At 39.8% G+C, this 24608-nt stretch overlaps 1 protein-coding gene across 2 annotated transcripts in view; it reads right to left on the reverse strand.

Moving 5' to 3' along the window:
• Window positions 1-24608, reverse strand: part of RPS6KA6 (ribosomal protein S6 kinase A6) — a 97557-nt gene that overhangs the window by 35047 nt on the left and 37902 nt on the right. For both annotated transcript variants that reach the window (XM_090059676.1, XM_090059677.1), the window contains exons 6-16: window positions 19512-19591; window positions 16260-16366; window positions 15951-15988; window positions 11402-11544; window positions 10454-10524; window positions 8491-8579; window positions 7037-7101; window positions 4170-4272; window positions 2441-2568; window positions 1617-1742; window positions 1023-1112 (exon numbers count right to left, since the gene is read on the reverse strand). In XM_090059676.1, coding sequence (XP_089915802.1) covers window positions 1023-1112; window positions 1617-1742; window positions 2441-2568; window positions 4170-4272; window positions 7037-7101; window positions 8491-8579; window positions 10454-10524; window positions 11402-11544; window positions 15951-15988; window positions 16260-16366; window positions 19512-19591 — 1040 coding nt within the window. The remainder of the gene's footprint in view (window positions 1-1022; window positions 1113-1616; window positions 1743-2440; window positions 2569-4169; window positions 4273-7036; window positions 7102-8490; window positions 8580-10453; window positions 10525-11401; window positions 11545-15950; window positions 15989-16259; window positions 16367-19511; window positions 19592-24608) is intronic.

A 24608-nucleotide genomic window follows, 5' to 3' on the forward strand; every position in this document is an offset into this window, starting at 1 on the left:
CTCCCCATCCCCTCACCGGTGGGCCAAACTAGGCCGGAGTGAAGCAGATGCAGAGGTGTTCCAGGCGCTGGTGCAGCATGGACTGGGGATGGGGCAAGCACTGTAAGAGGCGCCAAATGCTGGAGACATGACTGGGGTGGGGAGGGCCAGCATGACCCAACCCATGGTGCTTAGGGGGTCTGCGCCTCCAGGGCCAAGCCTGGAAGGGGCTGGAGCAGATGCTCCCGCCCACCGTGTGCAGCAGTGTCCTTCTCCTGGTGGGAAGGAAGCCTCCAGGAGTGGGGGTGGTGCTTTAATTAGAGTGGTTCCGTGAGGTGCTCTAATTAAAAAAGTGCCCAGAGACCACACAGCCCTGGACAACCTCAGGCTCAGGCAGCTGCCCCCACACTGAGGTTGAAGGGTAGGGGCTGCAACTGGCACAGAGCACTTTCACATGCACTTCTGAAGTTGGGGGGACAGTGCTTTAAGTACCATCATGTCTCCTGCATTAATGTTCTTGTGTTTCAAAATGACAGTGGGGACACTTCAACTAAAGATCGTTCAACAAGGTTTATTACTAATTATCGGTTATTGGATCAGTATCAGCCAATATGGCTGGTTAATAATCAGTTATTGGTATTGGCCAAGAGCATCTTAATTGATGCACTCCTATATATTAGATCATCAATACGTTAGCTACTTAGCTGAGATAAGGATAGGAAACACAAATTTCCACTATGGGTAAAGGCTGTATTAAGCATTTATCAGTTACCTTAAAGCACCCATGAAAGCTTTAAATATATACATTATATACAGTTTTCTTAAATTTAAAAATAAAACAAACACTCAATCAGTTCTCCATTTACTAGCTAAGAAGAGGAACACATATCTGCAATCTTTAACTTGTTAATACTTTCTGCAGACGAAAAAAGAATGATAACAAACAGTACTCAATGGAAAGGAGAAACTTGGGGTTGCATCCAACCAGTTTTCCTATTTACAGTTTTTAATAAAAATCAGTCAAATTTGAGAGAGATACATACATCTTTTAAAGTAATAATATTTGGGTGCTGTCCATAACGCATCAAAATTTCAATTTCTTCTGAGGGATCTCTTTTACTTTTATCAATAATCTGTGAAATCAAGTTAAAAATGCTTGTCATTAAAGAAGGCAGTTTAGACTACACACTTAATGTCCTAATGATTTATTTACCTACATTTTTCATTTTTACAACCAGCCATAAACAATTATCTGACTTGTTTACTTAATTCTTGAAGTTAATATAGTTACAAACAAGTGAATTTTGAAAACAACTCTAATATAAAGAATGGAATTCACTCAAAAGCAGCCTAAAAATTATTTTATCCTTGCAGATGGTACTCATCTCATCTCAGTTGTGTTTTTATTGTATACCAGAAAAAGGAATAGGAAGCACTGTTTATTTTATCTTTACAGCACAACTTGATTTCATGCTCAGAATTACATTTCAAAGAACTAATTGCATAGATCTCCATAAAGTCTTTTTGTAATAGAGATAACAATATTGTTTCAAGAAGAAAATGATAGAAGCTAATATATAGTATAATACAATACTGTACAATTACAAAAATACTAAAGCAGAATTTACATCAATTACCTTTACAGCAAACTCCATATTTGTGGCCACGTGTACACATCTCTTGCAAACAGAGTAGGATCCAACACCAATATCCTCTTTTAATTCATATACTTCAGTGAACTGTGTGCTGTTTCCATGAATTTGCTGTCAAAATACAAAGGGTCTTTAAAACTCGCATGATCAGGGGGCAGCAGGGCAGGCCTTATGAGGAGAGGCTACGAGACCTGAACCTGTTCAGCCTCAGCAAGAGAAGGCTGAGAGGGGATCTGGTGGCCATCTAAACTGGCCAAGGGGGACCAGCAGGCAATGGGAGAGTCCCTGTTCCCCCGAGCACTACTGGGAGTAGCAAGGAATAATGGCCATAAGTTGACAGAGAGTAGGTTCAGGCTAGACATCAGGAGGCACTACTTCACAGGTCAGGGAGGCTAGGATCTGGAACCAACTTCCAAGCGAAGTGGTGCTCGCTCCTACCCTGGGGGTCTTCAAAAGGAGGCTAGATAGATACCTTGCCGGGGTCATTTGACCCCAGTACTCTTTCCTGCCCATGGCAGGGGGTTGGACTTAATGATCCCTCTGCTCAGATCCCTTCCAACCCTACCAACTATGAAACTATTCGTTCTTAACAAAAACATTCACACTCGCTAAAACAGTTTAACTTGTTTACAGCTTATTAAATTGTCTTTTGAAAATTTAACATGACATCGAATGGGATTTTGGGGGCAAACACCTTTAATACATATTATAAGGATACTTACGACAGAGAAGAGAGAAGTCTAATATTAAAATGTAAATCAGCTTTTGACATTTCAATGAAAAGTATCTAGAACAAAATTAAATTTTACCTGTACTATTGGCAATATATTGGTGAGGGGTGAGATTTTATGATCTTCTACTGTAGTAGTAGTTGCCACAAAGCTAAATCCTTTGAAGAGCTGATGTGCGTTAGCACTAGGTGGAACTCCTGGAGAATCTGATTTTTAAAAATGTGTTTGATTAGAATTAAAGTAGATACGACCTAAGCTATTCTTTATATTTACACAGGTATGTCCCCAAGTGTTTTTACAGATAATACAAGAAAGTAGAATGGTTCTAAACTACTGGATGTAGCAGGAATACAAATCTGTCACCTTTCACTTAAATTTTCTCAACAATATCACATACAAAGGAACTAAGCATCTATTTACTTACAAAGCTTCACAATACTGTAACAAACATGAATAAATTAAAAACTTTCTAAAACTTATTTATGGACAAGAAATGTAAATAGCTGCCATGGGCTTCATTCATAGCTGAAAGATCAAGTACATTATGTGAAAAAAGGTGCATACAAGGGTTCTGCTACCTAGTCATTTCAAAGGCTGTGCCATAAAGGTGTGGATGACAGAAGTACAGATATCTAAGACAACAGATAATTAAAAATCTTCAATAAATACCACATTTGACCTAGAGTTCTATATCTGTAAGCTTATAAGTTATGTTGGAATACAAATTGTTGATTATACTTAAGGTAGCTAATAAACCAGATATTTAAAGTTCAGAGGCACTAGTAAAAGGGGGATTAACAAAGGAAAGCCTGAAATGAACATAGTTATTGAATGGTTACAACTCTTCATTAAGGAGCTGTATTTTGAAAAAAATTGTTTTCCACTATGTGTTAAGTTTTAAAAGGTGTTTCAAGATGAGTCTGAGAAAAATGCTTATCCAAATATATCTGAAATGCTCCAAAAAATGATGTGATAGTAGACTGTATCAATCTCCCAAAACACCTTCCTTCTAATAAAAAAAATCTGCCATCTCAAAGATAAGCTCAAGTTTAGCTGGCAAAAGAAACAGTATGCACACTGAGAAGTTAACTGAACCAAATTATTTCCAAATATTTGGAAATAATGCTGGGTTTCCGCTCCCCTCTCGCCCAGTTAGAAGAGGTTTGCAAAAAGCTGTTTTCTTCTACCATTTTACCCTTCAGTTGCTAGAAGGTGGGAAATGGGAGAAAATGATGCCTGCTTAAGAATTTTTTTCTCTGGAGCTTGTCTATACAACAAAGTTTTGCCAGAAGAACTCCCATCTCTCCTGACAAAATTTTGAATGTACCCATACTGAAACTCCTCTAAAGCAGAAGAACTTTCCTTGCTCCCAGAAAAGCTATTTCACTTCCACTTCCTGCTCTGCCAGTACAGTTGCTAAGTGGCATCGCTTGCAGCCCAGAGACAAGCAGGTTTGCACGTTCCAGCTGCTTGGAGGAGGTGGCTGCTTTCTGCTGCCAAATGTTCTGCCAGCAGAGCCAGGTAGAAATAGACATAGCCCAAAAAAGAAACCAGATGCAAAAAAAGAGGGAAGAAAAAGTGAGAAATAAATGATGACATATACTATTGGCTAAGTGACAACAAATGGCTGCTAATTTTTAACATGCAGAAGTCTGGTTTGTACATATCCCGTCTTGAGTCTTTGCACAAACTCCCTACACATCATCAATGGCTCTAATTTTCTATCTGCAGCCCAAAGATACCATGAGATCCAGCCCTCTTCATAAGAGGAGTTCCCCTTACTGTTTCATAACTTAAGAAATATTACCTTTTGGTGTTTTTGCTGTGAATTCTGGATCAAAACAAAAAGTATCTTCTGGTTTTCCAGAAGCAGGTTTAAATGGAGGCTGAATTTCTCTTCTGAACAGTTTCTGGAAGAACAAATAGGAGTCATTTAACAAGAATAAAGGTTACTGACACTACTCTAGCCATTCCTCCCAACCTTTCTTAGGTTCTGTAGATGAGAAATAGAGAACAAGGGGCCTCTTTACAGGGTTCCATAAGTGCTAGGGACTCCTAATTTGGACTTTCAAATTTGGAAAGAGGAACAGAAGGCTCATTTAGCCTTCCCACCCTGACAGATGTACATCAAAACTCCATGCAAATGTCAAGGAAGTGCAGGACTCCCTAGCTACTACACATTAGACATCCCTGTTCTCTTCAGTCAATTTCCTTGCTCATCCCAGTTTCAAAGATGTAAGACCTGAAAAGAATGCAAGCTAACATCGCAGCAGTTCATGCAAAAAGAAGAGAAACTGACCAGTCTCAAAAACCTAACTGATTATATACAAGGTACTGTCAAAATGCAACATATACACCCTTCCCCTCCTATCCCCTCTGCCTTTAGAAACACCTTGTTATGGAAAGGCTGAATTTCTGTTCAGTCATGGTGGGCTGCTCAGCCAAAAGCTACTGCCAACTCGGCAGCAACTGTGAGAAGGTTAAAGCTAGACTCAGCCCCTGCTAAATGATGGCTGGAGAGAAGCAGACTCCTCACCAGTCACTACAGTGTCTCTATCCTTCTATTCCAGTCCAGAAAAGGGCTTCTCTCCTCAGGACACCCACCCCAATTTTGGAGGGTTAATTGTTGGTAACAGAGTGCATGTGATATGCAAGTAAATATGGAACAAACTTTAAAAAAATTGTGAAACTAGCCAACAAAATTTCAAATTATTGTATAGAGCACACCCCTTTGCCCCCCAAAACTTGCTGCTGTAAAGTGGAGTGTGCATTTGTACTTCAGAAATGTGGCAAGAGCAGGTTCTTCCACTTAGCAGTTGAAACAAAGTGAAAATCTTCAGCAATCCACAGGGATCACAAAAAATAAGCAAGCTTGGCTCCTTAGCTGCTGCTAACTCAGTTGCTCACTACAGGATATTTTCTCGTTGGTCTGCTTTTCAAAAATAAGGAGAATATTATATTCTGGAGCATGTCGTATTTGAGAAAATACAGAAATTTTCTAGATGGTATCTTTTAAATCTCAGCCCCCTGCAATTAAAAAGTCACTTGCTACGTATCACTATTATCACAGAATCATAGAAAGAAGGGCTGGAAGTAACTGGGCTGACACGAGCTCAGCAAGGTATTTGTCCAGCCTCCTCTTAAAGCCCGCTAGAGATGGCGACAGCACCACCTCTGCTGGACATGTTCCAGATTCTAGTTACCCATACAGAAAATAAGTTTTTCCTTATGCCCAGCTGAAACGTGGTCTCCATCTTCCTGTGGTGGTGGGGACTTTTCTGAAAAGTTGTTCACCTAGGTCCTGGTGTTCTCCTTTGACATATCTGTAGGCAGTTATCAAGTCACCTCTCAGCCTTCTTTTGCTCAGGCTGAACAGTCCCAGATCCCAAAGTCTCTCCTCATAGGCCATGTCCCCCAGGCCCTTGATCATGCAGGTGGCCCTTCTCTGCACCCTTTTCAGCTTGTCCACATCCTTGAAGTGAGGTGCCCAGAACTGGATGCAGTACTCCTGTGGCCTCACCAATGCCGAACAGAGGGGGAGGAGCACCTCTCGGGATCTGCTGGCAACACATCTGCTGATGCACGCCAGTTCTATTTGCTCTGTTAGCAACTTCATCACACTGGTGGCTCATATTCATCTTCTGGTTGATTGTCACCCCTAGGTTCCTTTTGGATGCAATGCCAGCCAGTGGACCACCACCCATCATATAGATATGGTGAGGGTTCTTCCTACCCAAATGAAGGACCCAGCATTTGTCCCTATTATTACTAGGTACACTTACAAAAATAGAATAGTTTCTCTGATAATTACTATTTCTATTACCACAGGATTTTGGAGCCCTGGAGACCAGAAACATAAATACCTATTTGGATATCATAGATGCTAAAAGTCAAGAGGCCAATTTCTTTCTGTTGGCCTTAGCTCTGGAAGATACAGTTGTCTAAGATACATTTATACACATTGCAGCTTCATCCTCATGACTATTAGGGCTTCCATGGTATGAACAGGGAAATTAAACTTCACAGAATGAACAGTTGGGCTAGAGTCTATGCTGCTTACAGCAGACCTGTATTGCAGCATCAAAATGAAAGAACAAATGCTGAGGAATAAGCAGGCTAGAGATGGCTGCCTTTCATCACACTAGTGGGGAAATAGATTAGTTGGAACTCAAAAGATGGAACCAAGAAAGCCACTCACACATTACATTTCATTGCTACAGGCAGCTAAGGGAAACTGAAAAAGGGTTTTGTCCATGATGCTCCTTCATTCCAATGCACAGGAGAATGAGGCAGCATACCTGTAGCCCTGACAAACACTGCTACTCAAAATAATTTGATCACTTGCACACAAAACATGAGCACATACTGCAAGATTTGCTCCGACACATTGCCTGAGAACAGACAAACTTTTCTCTCTCACTGAAGAGGTTCTCTTTGGCTTTTTAAAACTGTAGTATGCTGCAATTCAAATCACCATTTCCAATGTTAGTGCATATTTTATTTGATCAAGAGCTTCAACACTATTGTGCTGAGTAATGTAGTCTTCAAATACAATGGTCAGCAGCAATATGTGCTGTCTAGCGTGCCCTGCTTAATTTGCTGCAAATAGAAAGATATGTTGCAAAACACAGCAAAACTGAAAAGGATTTTCAATTCAGGATGTTTTGCACTTACATTCCAGTCAACAGTTGAAAAAAAAGGATGTCTCTTGATTTCTTCAACTCCATCTGAACCAGCTCCTGACATTAACAGAAAACAAAAGAGCTGAATTTACAATTTGCTGTAGGGCAAAAGCTCTAAACAAGACTGCATTAAAACTTAGTCCCCCTTTTTAAAATGTTTGCATGGAATCAACTTAAACATGGACAGTGTCCCAGAGAAACAAAATAATTAAATGCAGAAGCTGAAAAAGAATGCACTGGAATTGAATGTCACTTTTCAAATTCCCTTTTCAAAAGGTGAAATGGCTTGGGGTTCAGCTTTAGTATAATATGTAAAAATGGCCTGTTTGCAAGGCATATAAAAACAGCAAACAAAGAATCAAGAATGCTTGTCTGCAAGTCACTAATTGAACAGTTAATCTAGTGCTAAATTCCCAAAAAAGCAATTGGGGAATATATTGATATTTTTTTTTTTCCAAACTACCCCTGGTTTTTGGCACTTTATGACTGTTTTACATCAGTATTACTAGCCATTTGGATAGCATGATAGGCTACTGTGCTGTGCCTCTGGAGAGCTAGTAGCAAAAACAGGAAAATGGGAAGCCATATTAAGCTATAGAGAGGCATACAGATGGAGCCAAAGTAAGATACATTTATACAGGGTCCCAGGGATGCTTCTTTCCTGGAATGATAGTCTGTTCATATTGCCAGACTAACAGCACGGGTTACGCTGATGAGAAAATGTAGCTGACTATGCAGTACAATATTGGTGCACAGACTAGTGAAAAACTATCGCACATATTCACCAGGTTCCAATTCCTAAAAATCCAGATTATTTGATATGGTCAGGGTATGGAATGTACATTCAGTGTTAAATTATGCTGCATTTGTATCGTTCCTGCCTTGCCCACATATTACAATTAGAAAGTAACAGCTATTCCTCTTTTGAGAAATGCTCCCCTTTTAAAACTGCTGCAAATATACATGCATCTATACCCACAAATACCTTGCAAAAGGAAATCCATACATCCTACGCTATCTTTATAGATAGCAGTTTATCTGCGCCTGCTTGGACTGAGACAGTTAACTTAGTCTATGTAGAATGCTACATTCAGGATTTATAGAAATCACTGATTTTTCCAAGACTTTCATCTTTAGCCAGCCTCCCTCTAAGATTTGCCTAGATCAGGGTCGGGCAATTATTTTAGGTGGAGGGCCACTTACTGAGTTTTGGCAAGCCATTGAGGGCTGCATGACAGGCAGTCAGGGGTAGAAAAATATTAATTTTCTAAGTTTTTTGGGGCCCCACAAGCTGGACAGAATGGCCTGATATTCATGTTACTCTGGGCATCTACATGTGACAAAACTGAAGTCTGATATGGTTATTCGTTTTAAGCTTAGGTCCACAGTTAAGTTTCACGTATTATTTGTACTTTCAACAAAGGTGTAGGCAAAACAAAAACTTACCTAATCTATTTGATGGGTTCCTTTTAAACAACATCCTTAAAAGACTTTGAGCTTCAGGGCTAAGGAACTGAGGCATTCCAAGTTTTGCTCTGGAGCAAAAAAAGAAAAAGAGCGGGAAAGTTTGATTTCAAGCTATGGATTTAGATGCCTCAATTACATCTTTCCCTGCATGTTATCTAAATGGAAGGCAGGGTGGATTTTCACCTTATAGACCAACCAAAGCAGACAGATATTATCATCAAGCCATTCTACAAGAATGGTAGGAAAAAAAGAAGAAAAACATGATAGAAATATGCTGCTTAAAGTGAAGGCAGATTTAAGGCTCCAGGTGAGCAAAGCAGTTAAGATCTCTAAAGATCTTTCCAGATATATTGATGTATTATAAAATAGGATCCCTTTTATTTTGTAACAGCCAAAATGAACCTGAACATACACTCATAACCCAGGTCACTTGATTTATCTTTTTTTCCAAGAGAAAGATTCAGTAATGATTTTATCTGTTAATGTAATGGTACTAAAGTGGCTAATTTCACAGACACAATTACTAAATTTTGAGCAACTTAAATTATTTCAATAAGTGTTTTTCAAGAAGCTTGAAACTCGTTTGCAAAACTAAGACTATAAAAATCAATCATTTCCCTTTTTCAGGCAGCCAGAACAAGACCTCTTTCTTTTAACATTCCTTCTCCAAGGTCTAGGTTTTTACCATTTGAGCTAGAGGAAATTCCCTGTTTAGCCACTTAAGCTAGGCACATACATTCAGGGAGGTTAGAGTGCATTAAAAGTGGCCGCCAAATCTAAACTTAGCTCACCCAGTTGCAGACCTTACATTAATAGGATCCATCTAAGTGTGAACTGTACAGAAGTTCAGGACAGTCAGTTCAATCTAAAAATGGCTGAGCCAATTTAAGTTAACCCAGCTGCTGAGGTATGTAAATCGGGTCAGCCATTTTTAGACCAATCCAACTATCCTGAATTTCTGTCCAGTTACCAGTGCAGCTCCAGGGCTGGGAAAGCCCAGCCACCGGCCCCAGCCCTAGCCTTAGGACTGTGCTTTTTCTACATCCTCCCTGGCATAGGGCTATTTTTAGCCCCCTGGTCCCTTTCCAATACCCCCAAACAGACAGCTTCCCCACTGGGGACCAGCCAGCCTCCCTCTCCCCAAACCTGCCAATCCCCCATCCTGCAAGCCACTTCCCGTGCTGATTTGGCAGTGTCAAGAGCCAAGCAAGGTGGGGTGGTCGTAGAGGCAGGAAGCATGGGGGCGTTGCTCATCTGGAGATGGGGAAAGAGAGCTTCCCCATAGAGCCTGCAAGCCCCCTGGGTCCTGCCTGCCCTCAATTCACCAACTCCGCCCATCTCCCTGATCTTGCAGACACTGCTGGTCCCCACCAATCCTCTCTCCCAGTGCTCCCTCCCCCCACACTTATCTTAGATTGGATGACCAGTTTTAAGTCATTTTATCCTCCCCAGATGTATGTACACACCCTTATAAAAGGGCAATAGGTCTCCTCTCCCTCAAACAAGGGCATCAGGATTTGGTAGGGAACTTTATTGTTTACAGATACCAAATACACTCCCATTGTCTTACTGCAAATACCACCACCTCCTCCTCTCCCTAGAGTAATATACACACACCAATTTTACAGAAAATAAGTCACACTGTGCCAATAAGATGGGCTGGGAACAATGGCAATTCATAAAATTCCTTCTGTGCTTTACTTTTTTATCAAGCACAATAAATATAGTGGTTTATTCCTCGAGTTTGAAATCATGGAGATATTCTTTAGAATCTCCATAATTTGGGATCACATCTTTACTTCTTTTGTTTCACATTTTATAAAATGTCACATGCTGAAAACAAACAAGTTACAATACCCAAACTAAAACATATTACAGCTACATTTTTTGACTTTCTAAAATATAAACAAAATATTTTATCACAAATAGAATATATACTTACTTTAATATCATATTCATAGTTTCATTTCGATCTTTACCTTGGAATGGTAGTGTGCCGGTAAGCATTTCAAACTGAAAAGAACAAATGTTTACCTAATCAATATCAAGGTTTTTTAAATTACTCTTACAATGTTTTAAACAATAAATTCCCAATTGTACTACTACACCAAACACATGAAGACTTGAAGTCTTCAGAGATACAACCAGAATGATCACTAGTTATTTTTTTTCATTTCTGAAGCAACTTATGACAATAAGTATAGGCAGATGATACTGATACATGACAATGATGTAAAACACCTTGATGCTTTTATAGAACAAAGATAGGTGATAGAGCTCAAATCTGAAACCTACTTAATTTGCAGTTTTATGGGAAATCCCTCTGAAGAAAATTTTTCCACAAACAAAAAATGCTAAAAAGTAAACTGCCTTAATATTTTTTTTAACTTCAATATTAATATTATGCTAATAAAATAAGTTTACTGTAAAGCACAGGCAGAAATATTAGCATTACTGGCGTCTTCCACTTCATTATACTGCTGTTCATTCAAACAGGCTCTCTCTGGCAAACACTTATCAAGCATTTTGCAAAACCCTCAATTTTTTCTTTTACTAATAAGTAGTAGGGGGAAGACACTCAAGATATAGTTCACACCAAACTGAAAGAAACTAAATAAAATAAGTAACACTATAAGAGATCATATTTATGTAAAGTTTTATCAATCTGTTATTCCTTACAGGTCTAAACAAATCTAGGTTAAACTTAATTCAAAATAAAATTGCTACTTTGATAACAATTCAGTTACTGCCTCCTTCCAGTTCTTCCCTTCAGACCAAGAAAATTCCCATTATGTCTAGGCAAGGTTACTCAAAGTTATTTAACATGTATTTTAAATACATGCAATATATTTGACTGTTAAACAAGTTTAAACAATTAAATATACAGTACCATAAGAACACCAAATGACCACCAATCTGCACTCTGGTTGTGGCCTCTCCTGTTTACTACTTCAGGTGCCATGTATTCTACAGTACCACAGAAAGAGTAGGCCTTCTTTTCTTGATCTACTGATTCTTTGCTGAGTCCAAAGTCTACAAACAGCATTACAAAAATACATCTAGTAAAGTTTAAGAACAATATTTTAAATAATATTTTGGAAATATAGTAAAATAATGTTTAGGAGTAAAATGTTTATATTAGAGCTCAATGGATAGTAGACGATAGATTTTTTTTAGTGACTTGTCTCATACTAGTCTACTGTGTGATGCCAAGGACATTTTAGAGTGGACTGAAATTCAGGTTCAATTGCCCAAACTACTAACATTCATATTTAGAATCAGATTACATAATACATTACATATTTAGAACCTTAACAAAAGCAAAAAGTTCCACTTTTCTTCCTAGCACTGCTTGGTGAGACTTTGCTGCTGAATTGTTATAAAATGGAAAAACTGGATACAAGTGAGTTTCACTAAAGGAAATAATAAAATTTAAATTAACAAAATAATGCAAGTAAAAACTAGAATTAAAATATGATGGCTCTATGCCATTAAGGAACATAGGGGCTTCAATTAAACCAGATAGTTTAAAAAGTGAGTTGACAGCTGAGAATTAAATGACTGAATCAAGCTAGAAAAAAATTATTTTATCCAATTCTTGATATGAGCCCAACTTTAGCATGAGTTTCTTAACAGAAGTACCTTTATGGTAGGAAAGAAAAAATATCAAAGGACAGATTTTCAGAACAGCTTTTGGGTTCTCAACAAATATGATACTGTTCTTTCCCCAAAAATACAATTTTTATACTTTTATTATGATAATGGAGGCTCTGGATCTCTTTGGGAAATGTAGCCCTAAGCTCTTATGCAAACTAGCAAATGTAGCATGTACAAGAATTATTTTTGGTCAAGTAGGCTAGAAGTATTGAAATTAGACATAAGATAATGTAATAAAAGTATGAAAGTCTGTAGCTACAGAGAAAAATACTATATTTCTCCGAATACCTAGACACCTCAGAGCACATTCAATTTGAAAGCAGTGTTATTATAGCCCTAGTGTGCAATGATATTAGATGATGAAAGCAAATTTGCAAAGAGTAGAGGTTATATGCAGGTGCAAAAATGCCCATGTAAATTATCCAAGCACATCTGCACACGCAATAACCTACACCTGAGTATTCACTTGCATATCAAAACTGTAGTCTGGGTATAACTCTACTCCATTTGTAGCCATTGTTGATGATATGTGTACAATGTTCAATATTAGACCTTATATTTTTCATTACACTCACCTTTATATACAATTCAGCTTCATAGCTGATGATGAACTTGATAATTTAAAACTTACTTTCTCAGGAATCATGCACTTATAAAAATGATGGACTTACAGACCCCAAACTCAAGATTACTATTTATCTGCGACATTGGTACAACCTGGGCAAAAGAATGCAAATTCAACCCTCTACACCAAAGTTACAACTCTCTAACTGAAGGAAAGGCCTGAGGAATGAAAGCAACTCAGTTAAGTTCTCAGCACCCATACTTAGGGGACCTACCAAAATCAAGGCAGCAAAGAGGCAATTTCATGGGCTGACCATGGCACTGGCTGCCATTTTCACACTGATTGGTGGAAAGGGCTGCCATTCATGTGGCCCTGCCCCTTGATGCTGATTGGTGGAGAGGGGTAGGAACACATGAAAGACAGCTCTCTCAGCCAATCAATGGCAGAGGGAGGAGTGGGCACCCCCTGCGCACACATTCAGCAGGCTGCAAAGCCAGACCACAGTGGCCACTGGCTCCCACTGGGACGCCAGCATTTATTTTCAGCAAGTGCCCCCTCCCCACCCCATGATTCAGTGCAAAATCATTTATTGCAGTGTTTGTGGCAACAGCCATTTTTCCTGGTGTTCACAGAAGCCGCAAAATCGCTGAGTGTAGGTCCCTACCTATACTGAAACAGTCTTTCAAGAGAGGCCACTATTATGTTTACATGGGAGACATGACTGGGAGCAACAAAGCTAACACTTATTAGTATTAAGTCAGAAATGAAAAAGTCAGCACTACTTTTGGATATGCAGACCTACAGAATGAAGTCTTTTAAATGTCTGTCTGCACACCCTTGATTCAGACTATAGAAGGCTACAGGTCAACATAGAAGTTCACTGACAAAGCAATGTGAAGAAAGCTCACAATCTGGCCTTCAATAGGTTTAATTCTAATTAGTTGTACATTATCATGCACTTTCATGGACACTGTATGAGCTTCTTTTTCATGTACCTTTAAACTGCAATATTTACACTAGTTTTTGGCACTAGTTACAGGCAGGACAAAGATTCAATCAGAAAAGAAGTGTAAGAACTGACAAACAGAGGAAAAACAGGATATATTTTTGCTTCATATGCAATTATAAAATATTCACTTCAGAAATCAGCCCGATTCAATCTAGATTCATAGATACAGTACTGTCGCATCTTACGCGTATTTAACTTATGCAACTTCAGCTATACGTGCTCGACGGCTGGTGCTAGCCGCCAGGTGCCAGCCAGGGCACGGTGTGTAGTGCGGCGCCGTGTGGTACTGCCTGCACGTGCCAGCATGGCTGGGGAGCTCAAGCTCAGCTGGCTGCCCTGGCAGGGCGAGGCAGCGGAGGGCGAGAGGGGCGAGGAGTGTGTGCGGAAGGTGCAGCTGTTGCACTGCACGCACGGGCCAGGCGGCGGCGGCTGCTCAACGCCAAACCCGGAGATTTCAGCTATACACGCTGACTTCGGACTGTAACCCCCACGTAAGATGCGACTGTACTGTATAGCCTGCATGGCTATCATATCAAATTTCTCAGCTTCTGAAGCATCTTCTCTCCTCCCTGTTTCTTTCTTCCTTTACTCCAGATGTATACACATTATTCAAAAAATGCTTATTAACTGCTCCTCCCCATTTTCTTTTCATTCGAAAGGAGAAAGAAATTCTGACTCAGGGCTGCTGTAAAAGCAACATTCAAATGCTGACGGAAAATAAGTTATTTGACCCTTGCCTCAAATAACTAAAAGACTTTCAATTTCTGTTGAGGGGGGAATAAGAAAGGGATTAAAGTACTGATTTATCCAACAAAATAAAGAAAAAACAAAAAACTTTAGCCCAGCCTGCCCTCCTTCCTGCTTTTCTGTTAATCATTCCCGGGTAGTGAAGGCCCCAAAGAGCCAACATTTCTGAATATGACCTGGAAAAAGCAAGTTATTCTGAATTATTTATATTAGTTTTGAATTTTTGCTCAAGAGAAACAGAAGGCAGAAAGAAAGCAACTCAGAAGCTGAAGAAATGCAAGAGAATTGAAAATTCATCAGCAATGATATTGTATACAGGGAATTAAATCCCTTGGGCTGTTTAAGAGCCTTTGCACCCTGAAGCAAGAACACATCCTATTGTACTTTTAAATAATAAATATCAGGTAACTCTGTGGTTTATGCAAAATCCATTTGGCTAAGAGATGCAACAGCAAGAATTTTTTTTTTTTAAACAAGAAAATCTATTGTGTATGTAAATTGCACTAAATGGATGAGTTTAAATCTCTTTTTAAGCTTGCAAATCAGGTCTAATGACTGTTAATATTTACACAACAAAGCAGATAGTGGATTTTATAACATACCGTTACCTCCTTAATTATAATCCGAATATGGTAATAAAATGTACAAGTAAATGTTCACAACGTTTTGTACTTACTAAATATTTACAGCACGCCCTATTAAAAACCGGTTTAATTGCCGATATGTATATGTATTCTAGCTTCATATTTTTTAAATTAAATTTTCTAAAACCATGGTCTTCTGCCATTAGGCAGATAACTCAGAACTGCTAGAAATTACATTTTTAATATACTCTTAGATTTTTTTAAAGAATGCTTTAGGTGCCTTGTTGTCAGCACCAACATCTTTTATACCAACAGCATTTCCTTTCCTATCCTAAAAGGCTCGGCATTCTGCAATTCCTGTTTCGATCAATCATCTCCTTTACTCTTGATCTTCAGATAGAAAGACATTTTACAGTCAGCCTTAATATAGGCCACTATTACTTAGTGATCAAATGGCTTCTAAGTTAAACTTGTTTTTAAAAATGCAAAAGGTATTTTAAAAAACATACAACTAACAACTATAGCTATTTTAAGCATGACCGTTTCAATTTTTACAGCTGTATTATTGCTAAATCTGCAATATGATTTATGCGAGCAGTCCTCAGTACACATTCACGTAGTCATCCCAATGTCGGTGGTATTCTGCACGGCATACAGACTGGCTAACGCACACCAGATTGAGCAATCTGGGTCTATGTTAGTTGCATTATAAAAAAAAGCCTTGCCAAGATTTATAAGAAATAAAAATCACACTAAAACACCTTTTAAAATCACCATACACCAGCCACTATACAAGACAACCCTGGCTACAATATCTTTACCACATTGTAAGCTTTTGCACAAATATTAATGAGCTATACTAATAAGTTTTTCCTACCTGTTAACTTGATATGTCCTGCTTCATCAAGCAAAATGCTGAAAATTAAAATTCACATTCACCAATAGACATAACATGAATATTTACATAAAGCAATTTAAACATAAATATTAACTATTTGTAAGTCAACTAATTTCCAATTTTAATCAAACTATTTTATATTTAAAGCACGGATATATTTTAACTATTAAAAACAATACATATTACAAAAAGCATCGATTAAGCTTTTATATTATAGAAAATATCATCAGAATAAGAGAAAATTAAATAAAATACATATAATAGTAGGTAAAATACATTTTACTTTACTTTTCTGGCTTCAGGTCCCTGTATACAATTCCCAAGCTGTGTAGATGATCCAAAGCAAGGGCCAGTTCTGCGAGGTAGAATTTCACATCTTCCTCTGTAAACATAACCTAATAAGAACTGTATAGATTTACCTTCTGATCTTGTCTTCAGTTTTAATACTGCAGTCTAAATTTGCAACTCTTGCTCATAAGCACCACATTTTATAAAGTTTCAGCTGGCAGGTTCACCTGACACGAGTTACATGAAAGTTTCCTGAATGATTTAACTGTACCTTCTAAAAAATTTTAAAAATATATTCCTCAATAAACTCAGAGCAGTTGTTCTCAACTATTTTAGACTCAAGGCACCCCTCCATTTCTTTTCTCAATTTAATGGCATCCCACTTCAAAAACTAGTGTTACTTTTTTTTTCTTCTGAATACAGAAAAATACAACAATTTTTCTATCACAAAGAATCCAGAAGGATCAGAAAGTTTTTAACATTATGGTTTCCCATTTGAAATCGCTGGGTTTATCTTGGGAACAACATGTTGGTGTTTGCATACCTAGTGGTACAAAAAGAGGCACCCAAATTAGAAGGGCCGCACAGCAACCAGGTGCCATGAAAAACACCCACTGTTTGAGAGATAAATATTAAAAACAATGCTTTTCCATCTAAAATTGTCAATCGGAAAAAATTTAATCTCTGTATATTCTGACCTGATCATCACTAATCATTGTGAGAATCCTCTATTTCTTCAGTTTACTGAATTGCTTGGTATGATAAAAAAATCGTATTATATGTAATCCACAGGATACATAGCATGGCTAGTTAACGCCAGTATTCTAACCTGGGCTTTCCCAGCAAGCTTGAAGCATTCAGGGGGCATGTTCTGCACCCTGATTAGCTGCGATTGACACTGGTCTCCCTGGCTGCCTGGCTTGCAGGGTCAGAGGGCATGGAGAAAGGCTTCCTGAGGTTCCAGAGGATCACTCTGCAGACAGTTACCTGTACAGCCATTCTGTCTTCCAAGAGATATTCTCCTGGGAACCATCTAACTTGGGTTGCTCTCAAGATATTTTTTCTCCCAGAATGGCCATGTTTGCTCTGGGACAAAAATACTAAATGTCTGTACATGTTTTCTTTTCTCCTGGGAGAGCAACTCTCAGGAAAAACCAAATATTTGTACGTAGCCTTAATAATCAAGAAAAATCAAGCTATACATATTTTTATTCTAGGAGACTTCAGCATATATTTAGTTCTATCCAGCTAATAATTACTACATGAAGTATACAAGCTAGTTTAAGCTTAGTAACACACAGGACCTTGATCTGGGTCTGAATTAATCCTTCAACTAGTCATGTATTTGGGGTATGAGATTCTCTTAGAATAGATGATTCCTTCTGCTCCCCCTACTTCCTATTCATAGCATCAATTTTTTGTTTTACGTTTTAGTTATGGTACTGTATACTATTTTACTCCTTTGTTTAACATACTGCCAGTGACCATCACTATGGGAGAATGCTTAGTTATTATTGGTTATGTCATTGTGGCATCCTCAGAAGGTGACAGTTTCTCTAGTCTTGTAAAAACTGTGGTTATTAAAATGCGACAGGTCAATATTTACAGTTGTAACAACAGACACTCATTTATGGCTGAACAGCTTAGGGTTAAGATTAAGAAATGTTTTCAACTTACATGGCACATAGCACTGGTAATTCGCAGGGAGTGCATGCACACCTCCTGAGTTTGGTGGTACACTCCCTGCAAAAAGGCACCACCAACACCGCTGGCAGTGCCTGCGGGTGGTCACCGCTCGCCACCCCTCCCTCGCTGCTGACAGTGTCTGTGAGTGGTCCTTGATTGCTGCTGGCCACTGCCAGCAGTGTCTGTTGGTGGTCCCCTCCCCATCACAGCCAGTGCCGTGGCCACCTGTGGGAGCTCACAACTTGCTACCACCATGCTCCTGCTGCCACCAATGCCTCTGCTGCCTGTGAGAACTCACCGCACCCCCCCAGCCTCCAGGGGCATGCAGCATTCATGGCATGCAGCGTTACTATACTGCCTGTGTACTAAATATTACGCAACAGAAATATTAGTAAAAGATTTGTTTCTTTATAGTGCCAGAAATAAAGATGCAACTGTGTGTCTTCTAACTATATTCACATAAAGAATGAAGCGCAATGAATAGGGCTGTACGAAGCTTTGGTACGTGATTCGGAGGATAGACAGCTACGATGTATTTTTACAGCCCAGTTCTGAAATCAAGATCCATATTTTAAACTGGTTTTAAAATTCAATATAATTTCAGGACATATCGTATATAACTTGCTGTTTCTCCTTTCCTGAAAGCAATACATAGCTTGATTTTTAGGAATTATATAGGCTTAAAAATATGAATTCACTCAGATTTAAAAATACTACTACATGATACTGGAGTATTGCTAACTGGTATTGATACTCTTTCACATTGTGAAAGTATTAAGCCAACTAGTTTTCAATGACCTCCAATATACACGGTCAAAAATGAAGGCCTTAAAACTACCAGAGGGGCGGATGATTTAAAATGCAACACACAATTGCAAAATTTAATACTATAATCTCTCTTTACTACAAAGACCCTCCTCCCCCAAAAAACCCACCAAAAACACCTGAATGCGGAACTGAAGAGTTTTACCAAAATGTTTTGCAGAAGAAGCAACTGTTTTTTGTTTGAAATATTATGAATTCAGTTATAGTGCATATGAAACTTCTTATAAATTGACAAATATTTGAAACACATGGTCAGAAATGCAACACAGCATCAAAAAACATGAAGTTAACAAACAGTAGCAATTTTCCCAAAACTAAAAAGAAAGAATTTTAGATAAAATGCTTGCTACTTTAGCTCTCCAAGACTAACTGCTCAGTTTCACTTTAATATAAAACTGCAAAAAATAGCGATGTAGAGGTATATGCAGGCCGTATGGAGTAGCTAAATTGACTTCAAGCTCTAATCAAACCTCTTTTCTTTATCACTAATTCTTATTTACCTCAAATAAGTCTATGAGCCATAAGGCCACTTTAGACCAGAGAAAAAAAAGAAAATTCAGGACAATCAACAAAAGTTTGACAGTGAGGTTTCAAAGACTATGGACAGTGTCTTTGTAAAAGACTAAATGAGACCCTAGAATAAAACTGAAAAGAAAAATGGAATTTTCCATGTGTAATCTGTGCTTTCCTGCTATGAAAAATATTTTAATATTCTACCGAAGTAAAATTTTAAGCACGTACCTCTTTGGATAATCGTGTGAACACATCTCCTCCCCTGAGAAAATCCAATATTAAATATAGTTTCCCTTCGGTCTGAAAGGCTGATTTAAAAAAAAAAAAAAAAAAGACAACAGTTAACGAATAGCTTTATATGATGATAGAAGAGTTCTACGCAGAACTAAATTATTCCAGAATACAAATTGAAAAAGTAAGAATACACTTGTTTCTGAATTGAAATTATTTATAATTGGCACAAGGAATCCATATAAATGACTGATTTCTGTGAAGTAAAAAATAAATAATGACTACAAAGTCTTAGTGAAAGGAGATCTCATAATCATGCTGCAATTCTTTGCTAAGCAGAGAGAAACTCCCAATACATGTAACATGTAAAATATCCATCTGTCAATTAGTAACAGTGCACTAGAATGTTTTTCCCATCAATTGTTAAAATCTAACAACTTCATACATTAAGAAGTTAGGAATTAAAAACATTATCCATGTATTAGCCCAACCACTGATGGAATTTTCAATATAGCTACAGACCAACTCTTATCATAGCTAAGAGTTTAAAAGGTTTTATAAAGAACTGCTTTTAAGACAAGAAAAGTAACATGTGTGGGAAATGTCAGTCCAATTTGTACAATCTCTGAAGAGTATACTGTAAAGCACATCGGTGAAAAATTCAAAAACTGTTTTCAAAACAATGAGGTCATCCCTCTTGACCTGCTTGTATGCATTGTCCAAGGTGTATAAAACACCTCATAATTCAATCCCTTGCATTACCCATAATAAAAGACATAAATGAGAAACTGACAAAGTCAAAAACATTCACCTAAAGTCCTTTCTTGTCAAAAGTTACTTACTGTTGCTCTAACACCTAACTTCTTAAAATTTATAGCAACCTTACAAGGAAAACAGTTCTTTATTTTACCTTGCACAGTTGGCAACACTCAGCATTGGATGCTTATCTTGCTGGGATCCTATGATCCCAGCTGACTTCCTGCCCTTTGGGCAGGGGGCTGGACTCGATTTCCCGAGGTCCCTTCCAGCCCCTAATGTCTATGAAATCTATGAAGCATCAAGTCAGTTTCAGTAACTAACATAACAGTCAACTAATTTCCACTTTTGTCAGCTATGAATACAACAATATTGTATTGTATTCAATATAGTTCTTAATACAAAAAATAAAGGCAAAAAATAAGCAATAAAAACACTATAAAAACTGGGTCAAAGACTCAAGGGACAGATATAGTAGCTCAAGTTGTGTTTAACTATGTCTAATATATTTCAAGTTGATTGTGTCCATTTACAGAAAAGAAACTACAAGAATGAAAGAGATTATCCTGCAACCGCTAAGGCCACTGACGGATGTTCAATTAAAAGAGCAGTGCAATCCACAATACCAACTCATGCCTACTGCCATGACAGGAGGTGCAACTGTGAAATTGAGCATCAGGTCCCAGTTGTGTCCTAGAGCTAGTGCAGAGGAAGCCCGGGATCATGATCCTGGGCTCCCCCCTGCACTGGTAAGTAGCAAACTGGGTGCCCAGTGTCACTGTGGCTGATAGCACCAGTCAGCTGACTGGCGCTTCCAGCCACAATAGCAGACCAGAGAAGCTGTGGTGCACTCCTGCAACTGGGAGTGCCAATCACTTGATAAGGCATTGGTTAGGCATTCCATTTTAAGGTGCAACAGGAACCGAACCATGCGCCTCAAAGTGCTCTTCCCATCTAGCTTGGACTAATTCATTGCCTCTGCTTGGCGGAGCACTGAATCATCCTACAATCTCAGGAAAGTAGAACTGTGGGAAGTTGGGCCACAGATAGCTTCCACTGCCGGAGAAAAAAGCTACATACATCATGTTTGTCAGCACAGAGCTTGATTTCCTTGGCACCACTGATTTTTGATTTCTCAGATCTTCCTTCGAGTTTTGGCTTTGATGAGCTGATATCTCCTTCTTCTGGAGACAAGGTGCCATCTTGCCAAGCAGAATAAGTCCTCTTCTTGTTGAGAAGGTATTGAATCTCACTGTTTCTCTTCTCGTTGTTTCTCTCATTAAAACCAGTCTTCATGTCAACAGGTGGTATAGCCAATAGACTCGGCACAGGCCATATGGACAGCAACTTTAAAACCCTTCCTCAATGTTGCCTTCATTTGTGGACAGGACAGAGAGCTTTTCATGCAGACAGAGTTGAAGATCCTTACATACCTTCGAGTCTTGAAGAGATATGGTGTTGACAGCCCTCTGCACTGCTTTTAGCAGTTTGCAGGTATTCAGAGCAAACTGGATGTTCATATGGACCTAACAAGACAACAATCCATCCAGCAGTCAATCAGCTCTTTGCCCGGCTCATGTTTCACAGTTGGTAGGATCGGAAGGGACCTGAGCAGATCATCAAGTCTGACCCCCTGCCATGGCAGGAAAGAGTACTGGGGTCAAACAACCTCAGCAAGGTGTACATCCAGCCTCCTCTTAAAGACCCCCAGGGTAGGAGCCAGCACCACTTCTCTTGGAAGTTGGTTCCAGATCCTAGCCACCCTGAACCTTAAGTAGCGCCTCCTGATGTCTAGCCTGAATCTACCCTCTGCCAGCTTGTGACTGTTATTTCTAGTCACTCCTGGTAGTGCTTGGGGGAACAGGGACACCACCAATGCCTGCTGGTCCCAACTGACTAGTTTGTAAACGGCCACTAGATCCCCCCTCAGCCTTCTCTTGTGGAGGCTGAACAGGTTCAGGTCCCGTAGCCTCTCCTCGTAGGGCCTGCCCTGCTGACCCCTGATCATGCGGGTGGCCCTCCTCTGGACCCTCTCCATATTGTCCACATCCCTCCTGAAGTGCGGCGCCCAGAACTGGATGCAGTACTCCAGCTGTGGCCTGACCAGTGCCACATAGAGGGGGAGGATCACCTCCTTGGACCTGCTTGAGATGCATCTGTGGATGCATGACAAGGTATGGTTGCACTATGATAATTCTTTATAAATCAGTAACAACTCCAAGATCCTTTTCTGCCTCTGCACTGACGAGAAGGAAGTTCACCAGCCTGTAGGTATGCTGCTAGTTCTTCCCCCCCAGGTGCATCACATTGCACTTGTCAGTGGTGAAACCCATCCTTTTCTCATCCACTCACCCCTGTAAACTGTCTAGGTCCAACTGCAGCCTATCCCTTCCTTCCAGCATGCCCACTTCCCCCCACATCTTACTGTCATCTGTGAATTTGAACAGGGTGCTTTTTACCCCCTCGTCCAAGTCGCTGATGAAGATATTGCACAGTGCAGGCCCGAGGACCAAACCCTGTGGAACCCCATTGCCCATATCCCTCCAGGTTGAATAAGACCCGTCCACCACCACTCTCTGGGTGTGGCCCTCCAGCCACTTAGTGACCCATTTGACTGTGTAGGTGTCAACGGCACAGTACCCCAGTTTTTTAATGAGAATGGGGTGAGAGACAGTGTTGAAGGCCTTCTTAAAATCCAGAAAGACTACGTCCACTGCTACACCTGTGTCTAAGGATTTTGTGACCTGGTCATAGAAGGCCACCAGGTTGGTCTGACAGGACCTGCCTCTAATGAACCCATGTTGGTTGCCCCTAAGCATAATCTCCCCTGCTGGCCCCTCGTGGACATGCACCAAGATAATTCTCTCAAAAAGCTTACCCAGGATTGAGGTAAGGACTAACTGGTCTATAGTTTCCTGGGCCCTCCTTCCTCCCTTTTTTGAAAATTGGAACCACATTGGCCCTTTTCCAGTCCTTTGGCACCGTGCCAGAGCACCACAAGTGCTCATAAAGCCATACCGGGGTCCCGCAATGATCTCTGCTAATTCCCTCAGCACTCTGGGGTGGAGATCGTCAGGACCAGCTGATGTGACTTGGATATCCAATTAAACCACCTCTAACAACAGTCGAGGAGGTGCCAGTGCTTAGAGCAAGGGTGTCACCACTTAGTTTTGTATTTGTCTCTCTGTCTGAAGACTGGAGTTCATGATGACAAAACCATGCTCCACACATTTGCTCAGAAAAAAAGATGCCGTTGGGGTTGGCTTTCCCTACTCCTTCCTTCCCAATGGTACTACTCCAGAACTGCAGTTCATGTCTGACTCTGGTGTCAAAGTCACCAAGGAGAATAATCTTGTCTTCCCTGCAAGTATTAGTCAGAATGTGGTCAAAGTTGAAATGACATCATCATCATCATCAAGCATTGGGGCATATGCACTGATGACAGCAGTGTACTGATTCTTGCTAAGCTTGAGACAGAGAGTCATAAGACATTTAATTAATGCCCACAGGGGGTTCTGTAAATTGACTGATAAGCTGGTTCGTGATGTTAAAGCCAATGCCATGAATGCATCTGTCCTAGGCCAGTTCCCCTTCCAGAAGGTGTAGCTTCTACCCTCTTCCCTCAGCTGGCCCTCATCTTGTCTTACTCGGAGCTGCAATAGCAACGCTGTTTCTCACCAGTTCACTGGAGACAGTGTTTCGTAGTAGGTAGGGTCGGAAGGGACCCGAGCAGATCATCAAGTCCAAAGAATGGAAGTTCTTCTTTCTGGTTGCTCATTGTCTTGGTTATCTACCAAGGTGTGCATATTCGATGTTGTGAAAATCATTGTCTTCTTATAATGTTTCTGACCACAGAGCGAGTGATCCCACTGGATGCAGTTATCCAGAAACAGATAATACAGCCTAGATTTAGGGCACCTTTTCTGGCTGCTTCTTCCATTTGTGGGATAAGCAAAGGGGATTCTGGAAAGGACTGCTCAATCATGGTAGCAGCTACCAAATTGCACCCCATATCAACACAGGTGCAAAAGGATCATCAGGCTATGGCTGCCTGCATGTAGATTTGTGGCTGGAGACTGCCAGATTCACTTGTCTTGTCTCTGTCACCACTAGTTCATTGCCTCAGGGGTTTTGGAGGTCGGTACAGGAAATCATGTAATTTCCTGTGGTAGAAGCCTACATGCGACTTGGTTTAATGTGAGGAAGCTGGTGCACAGAGACAGCAACCACATGATCTTGACAAAGTGGAGAACTACGCCCAGTGATAAGGGAAAACTCCAGACAACAGGAAACCTCCATCTTGCTGCAGCCTTCTTCTGTCCTTACAGCTGCTGAGAT

This window comes from Crocodylus siamensis, chromosome 8, assembly GCF_052110815.1.
Source record: "Crocodylus siamensis isolate JL-2025a chromosome 8, ASM5211081v1, whole genome shotgun sequence".
In the NCBI taxonomy this organism is placed as follows: Eukaryota; Metazoa; Chordata; order Crocodylia; family Crocodylidae; genus Crocodylus; species Crocodylus siamensis.